Source organism: Trichinella spiralis (assembly GCF_000181795.1).
Source record: "Trichinella spiralis strain ISS 195 chromosome Unknown Scfld5, whole genome shotgun sequence".
NCBI classification, from domain to species: domain Eukaryota; kingdom Metazoa; phylum Nematoda; class Enoplea; order Trichinellida; family Trichinellidae; genus Trichinella; species Trichinella spiralis.
This window is the reverse complement of record NW_003526944.1, coordinates 3,485,292-3,491,840: the sequence shown is the minus strand read 5'-3', so window position 1 is coordinate 3,491,840 and position 6,549 is coordinate 3,485,292. Positions and strand designations below refer to the sequence as shown.

The window sequence follows — 6,549 nt, the reverse complement described above, 5'->3', positions numbered from 1 at the left end:
GGATTCCATTTGTGAGCGAGCAATCTTTTCGTTGTTCAACATTGCGAATGTCCAATCATTAAGAGAAAATGCTATTTTTGAAGAAATCGATGAAAGACCGAATTAGCAGTTGCGTACAACATAGGATCAGTTATATTAATTTAGTTTCAAAATAATAATTAAAAAGTGATTTAAATTAAAAATTACTGCATTTCAGGAATATTTAAAGTTATATTTACTCTTTTAAATACCATGTTCTGGTGTTTGTATGCAATGCGAGAAATTTTTTCTTTTACAGTGAAAAATCAATGGTCGCCATTCAAGCTAGTGTTCTCAACTATGACGATGCGATTAAGAAATGGTTACCAGCTGGAGGAAGCAAAATCCAGGAAATGTCAAAAGTGCAGATCTTGCATCATGTTGAAAACAATACTTTTCGTGTTGTTGGAAGAAAATTACAAGACCACGATGTAAGTTTAATTTACAATCTCTTTTTATAGTCATTTCGAAATGTGCTTGCAGCATTATAATCTGTTGCTATATTTATTTTTTCTAAGAGACGAATGTTACATTTTCGTACATTCCTGACAAGTCAATTATTTGAAATGTGATTGGTGGCCTATTTATGAGGAATATTGCATAGAATTATTGAATGAACAGTTTGAACAAACAGCTTTGCATGAAAATGAATTTTGTTTTTCAATTTAGGTGGTAATCAACTGCGCTATTATACCTGGTTTAAAATACAATTTTACAAGCGACACTTTTCATCAATGGCGTGATCATATAAATCAAAAATTGTACGGATTGAACTTTTTGAATCTGGAAGATGCGGTAACGTTCGGTACGGTGATGAGTCGCGTTTTGGAAATGATCAATTCTTATCGAACTCAGGGTAAACTTTTTTTGTTCAAATGTTTCGGTTTTTTCACTTCAATAGTCAATTTAAGCCCAATCAAATGTAAATCGTCCAAGCATGGCATATACAGAACAAGGCTCAGTGACGGTTTCTCGTCAAACTGTAAATGGAAATACAACATCCGTTCTTCAGGATAATATGGAAATGCGAATGGACAATTTCGACCTCCGAAGACCAATTCAACAAGAAAATAGTGGTTTGAAAAAACTAAACTGATAATTTTACACACAACATTTTGTTGTTGTTGTTTCTCTTTTCCAGCGAACAACAGTGCTTATTGTTCAATGAGCGGTGGTGGCAAAACTGTTAGCCAAGGTACTCTGGCTTCGAGTCCGTCGAAGCCAACAGCACCAATGCCACCAACGATACAGCCGGCTTCTTCTCAAGCTGCTTACGGTCAGTGCAAGAGGCCGATTCCACCGGCTTCTACCAGGGCCCAAGTTATGAGCGATCCACCGCCGGCACCACCACCGCCCACACGATCCATGACTACCTCTACACCGAGCAGGCAGTCGATGGCGCAGGCGTTGGCCAGTGCAAAATTGCGCCCAGTTCCGGATGAAGTGAAAAATGCCAGATCCAGCTCAACCGGTAGCATTACCGAAACGGCAAATTTGAATCGTTTCGGAACTATATCCAGTCCAGCTCATCATTCGATCATATCAGAAATCACATCCGCCATTGCGAGACGGAATCTACTCAAAGAAGGAGGAGGAAATCAGTCGCCATCCAGTGCTGTCAGTGAGGTGAATGCTGATCAAGAAAATACGCCTCGATCTGATCCAGGTAAAATAATGCTTATTAATCGCTTGCACTTAAAAACAAGATTGCTATAATTATTATTATAATTATTAGAAATAAGAAAAAATTTCGAAAATCGATCCAGTGCAGGAGGTAGGCTTAGCTGCGCACCGGTTAACACAGATTCACCGCAAGTGCATCGCAAGTGAGTATAGCATGTATGATGATCGGTGTTTTATTTCTTTTCTGATTGTCGGTGTTCAGAGCTCCAAGCGGTTCATCACTCAGTTCCCAAGATGACGGAATGGCATTGCGTACAGCTTCATCTGGCGCAGTTGTTGTCAACGGTCAGTCGAATGATCCACTTGAGCAGATAAAAATGGAAATCATACTCTGCATGAAAGAGGAAGTTTCTCGCGCTAAAGCAGAAATTCTCGAATGTAAGCAATTCAGGGATGATTTAATTATAATAGTTATCTGTATGTATGTATGTTCGTTTGTTTCATTATTTCCCTTCATCGACGGTACATTTGAATATGTTAAACTCTGTTGTTTTTCTTCATTGACGACGGTGCAGGGGTTTTATTTGTCGGATACTTATTTTCTTCAACGTCGAGTACATGTGAAAACAAGTGATCCATCTTCCAGTTAGATGCTTCTGTTTACTGGTCGGGTACTAGAGATTGATATTGTTTACAAATGTCAAGAGAATAAGAAGAATAAGATGATGGTGATAATGATGAAGAAGCAATGCTAACAAGGGGAAAGATAAATGGCGAAATCTCTTCAAAACTGAACAACTGTTTACATTTATATATAGCGGCAAACGTTTCTATGATATGTGCATGAACAACATCGAGAAAACGATTGCACCAGAAGCTAGTTTTCCCGTAGTGATGATGATGATGCTAATGGTGCTTGGTTGAAATAATCTTCGTTGCAAGAAAAGCATTTTATACTGCTTGAGTACACTCGCATTGTTGCATCGCTATTTTTGCTAGTTGCACTTAGTTTATATGGAGAAATGCAATTGAATAAGCGAAAGAAAAGAATATGATGAACAAGCAGACAATTTGAATAAATAGTAGATTAGAATAATGGAATAATTTATAATTATGACTATGTAGAAATTATAAAGTTAGCACAAACGATTTTACACCTGCACCTGGGTTATGCAATAGTAGAAAAGCAAACAAACGCGCACCAATATTAATTTTGATCTCGTGCATACTGGTGGTGGTGTTTATTTTGTTCCAAGTTTGAACAAATCGATTTCAACGAACAGTTTGCACAATTCGAAGCGTAGAAGAAGAAAATGAATATAATTTTGACAATTGTTATCAATTTGCATGAAAGCTACAAATTATTTATTGATTATTATTTGAAATTGTATTAGAAAAATTGCAAATTTTTAAAGAAATTTCATTCTCTTTCATTTTAAAAAAATAATTTCCATTTTCAAAATACGCTTAATAATAATAATTTGCGATTTCTTTTTCACAATTTCTGTGTTGAAGAAGAAATTTTTTTTAATATTTAATTTGATAATATGTGTAAACTTTTTAGGCATGCGTCAATACTTTGGTGAAAAATGACAATGCTGAAATGACGACGTAAATCAATTTTTCGCGAAGAAAGCCCATTTTATCTTTAATTTGAACGTTATTCTATCACGCATAATATGTTCTCAATAATTATTTACAACTTATTCATTTTATATGATGGCCTCTCATAGATTGCAGTTGATGTATCGCTTACATGTATATGTGTGTGTGTGTATGTACATTTTCACAATGCTAAACAATAATCATTGACACTTACCAAAATTGTATTTGCTTTCAACTCTGCTTTGACATCATTGTAGCACGGCTTCTGCTTTGCTCCACATTCTAGATAACGGGTTGAGTGAAAATATTCGCTTCCATGCTTTTCTTCTCCATTTTGTTGTTCATCTGCCGCTTTATTATAGTATTATCGAGAATATATATATCTACTATGTTTACCCTCGATTTGATTAGCCGTTTACTGAATTGTTATGCAAATTTTATTGCTTTCCTGCCGAGGCATATCACGCATTTGTTTACTTTTCTACCTTGCAATTTGCCTTTCTTTTAGTGTTATCAATATTATTAATAATCTACTTAGCTCATCTCTTGTTGAACAAAGTACCACTAGTTCAAACTGCCTCGGCTGTTTAATTTCATTTCATTTGATCTTCTGCCAGATTTTCTTGGCTGCTAATCTTTTCATTTTTAATTTTTGTGCTCGACCAATGATGCCATCTAGGAATACTCTAGTGGTGCTGTACGGATCGCTGCCATTGAAAAGAAAGAAAAAAAAGTTTATTTAATAAATGAATAATAAATAATATAATTAAATTAAGTGACAATGATATGCTATTATGTTGAAATCATTTGCTTATTATAAATAATTTGTTTTTTAATTTAATTGAATGAACAATTTGATGGAGAAAAACAATTTTTAGTCTGGATCACCACCTATTGTATCTAATAAATTTTTGGCAGCTAACATTAGTCTGCTGTGGCGGGACGTGGGATTATTACGTTTTCACGCAAGTTTGGCCACCAGGTATTTGCTTTGTAGGAGAAGGGGAAGTATGTAATTTATTTTCATTACTTTACAACTGTTCACCTTTATTTCTAATACGTTGTTTCCATATCTCAGACAACGCCTTGCTTGAAATCTTTTAAGCAATGGACAATACATGGCTTGTGGTAAGCATTGTATTGTGTTGATCTTAAAGTGAACATATATATATATATATATCCATTTCATGTTTTATTTATTTCAGGCCCTCGTTTAGTAAATCACAACATGCTTCACCAGCATTTTGTTATAATGAAACAGGCTTCCATGTGAATGATCTGAAAGTATATAGAAATTGTTTAATTGACAAAACAAATCAACACTGACATAATAAACTACTGTTCAATCAATTTCAGCAAATAATTCCATCGCTAAATACGTTCTGGCCAAATCTGTTAAAGAATAAATCTGAATCAAGTTTATGGTAAAAACGTTTTTCATTTTAAAGTCTTCTTTCTTTATTAAATGAAAAGTTACATTTGAACTTAAAGAGTTCTTGTAAAATTCACATATTCACATAAAGTATCACAATTTAAAGGCGCCATGAATGGCTGAAGCACGGAACATGCGCATTTGGAACTCTCGATTCTACATCTGCGTTCAAGTATTTCCAATTGGGGATTCAACTGAAGCTCCTGTACAGTGTCGATTTGTAAGTTATTCCCGATGGATAAATTGATCGAGTTTTGATCTTCAAGTTTTTATTAGAATTTTGAAAATGAATGGAATTGTCCCTACACTGAAAAACAGCTACAAGGCAAGCGACTTTGCACTAGCGGTTAAGAAAGCGATTCAAGTTTGGCCCACCGTTAGCTGTACTTTTGAAAAAGTAAGACAAATACAAAACTGTAAAGCTTTTTCACTGTGAATTGAATCGAATATGTAAACAGTGAAATTGTTTTTCTAGTAAAGTCCAAAAGCAAATTATTAACAAATGAAAGCTATAATTTTTTCTTTTCTACTACCTAACAGTGCTATAAGCGATGGCTACTGGCGGACATTCGGCTTTGCTTTACAAAAACGCTGCTATCTGAAGACTGTTTTGCTTCGAAATCGTTTTTGAAATTTCAACCCGACCACAGCAACTCGACGGAAGATTCGACAACTTTGCCTCAAATATGTAAATGCCCTGACTACGTTCCAATTTGGTACATTCCAGCAGAATAATTCTCTGACAACCTATGAAATTGCGTTTTTGTTTTCAGTTGAAAATTACTTCAATGATTCGCTTAATGATGATAATGATGATAGGAATTAACTGAATAAAAGTGTGATGTTTGAAATTTTGCAATGTACGTAAATATTTGAATTGAAAAATTGAAAAAAAGAATTCAAACTAATTTCACGTTATCATTCTTCCAATGCACAAGTGACTGACTAGGAAAAAAAATTCATTTTTCATTTATAATATTACTCAATGTTTACAAACAACGGTACTTGAACATCAATTTTGTAATACTGTAGTGTATTTTGTATTAGTTTGATTGGTATTTCTTTTTTGCTGTGCACAATATTAAGTAAGTGACAGCGTAGAATTTCCGAAGCAAGAATAGAAAAGAAAAGGAAAGAAAAAAAAATCACCACTAAACGTTAATAATGAGCAAACGCTGAGATAAGAGGCAAAATAAATGGTGAAAATAAAATTTATTGCCCCATCAATGCGAGCATAATTCAGGTCTGTCGAGACGTTTGTTGAACAGTTTTACTACTGGATGAAATAGTTTCCAAGCAATGAAATAAATAATAAATATGTATTAAAGTAATAATAAAAAACCGTCAAGTGAGTTAGATGCACATATATACATATATATGATCGTTTTAAATTTATTGCATTTGAATAATAAAAGTGGAAATAAAATCAGGACAACAGCCAAAGTTTGTGAAAATTTTATTTGGTGGTGAAATAAAAATGCAAGTGGGGGAGCAGCAGTTTTGAAGACTAGAAATCAAGCGTGCAATTTTGGAATGATTTCAATGAACTCAGTCCAGTCAGCAACTGGGAACACTGAGAGATGTGATGATAAAACTTTTGGTGATACTTTCCAGATGTAAAAAATAAAATTTATTTATTTGTTTGTATAATTTTTCAAAAAAAATGTAATTTTTCGCACGTGATGATGAAGTTGTTATTTGGCAATTGTGCAGAGCAAAACAGAGTAGAGCAGAATATCAGAATAAACACCATCAAGCAGTGTGTTGGGAAAAAAGAAAAATGGCGAAACTATTTTCAACGCATCCCCAGGCATCCAACGGCGGCAAATTTCGATTTGTATAATGGAAAATGATCCGTAAAATGTCATTCA

The 6,549-nt window shown here is 34.2% G+C and overlaps 1 protein-coding gene across 1 annotated transcript; it reads left to right on the top strand.

Moving 5' to 3' along the window:
- Window positions 1–287: 287 nt before the first annotated feature.
- On the top strand, window positions 288–5,504 carry Tsp_12290 (putative WH1 domain protein). Its single transcript, XM_003375201.1, has 12 exons — window positions 288–449; window positions 688–874; window positions 930–1,094; window positions 1,160–1,684; window positions 1,906–2,126; window positions 4,165–4,254; window positions 4,325–4,374; window positions 4,452–4,530; window positions 4,603–4,670; window positions 4,785–4,898; window positions 4,955–5,075; window positions 5,406–5,504. Exons 1-12 carry the CDS (start codon window positions 288–290, stop codon window positions 5,502–5,504), a joined length of 1,881 nt encoding a protein of 626 aa, XP_003375249.1.
- Window positions 5,505–6,549: the final 1,045 nt, after the last annotated feature.

Coding starts and splice junctions, on each gene's coding strand:
- Tsp_12290 (XM_003375201.1), top strand. CDS start 288: ATGGTCGCCATTCAAGCTAGTGTTCTCAACTATGACGATGCGATTAAG. Junction 450..687: donor GAAAATTACAAGACCACGAT/GTAAGTTTAATT, acceptor TTTTCAATTTAG/GTGGTAATCAACTGCGCTAT. Junction 4,899..4,954: donor CTCCTGTACAGTGTCGATTT/GTAAGTTATTCC, acceptor AGTTTTTATTAG/AATTTTGAAAATGAATGGAA.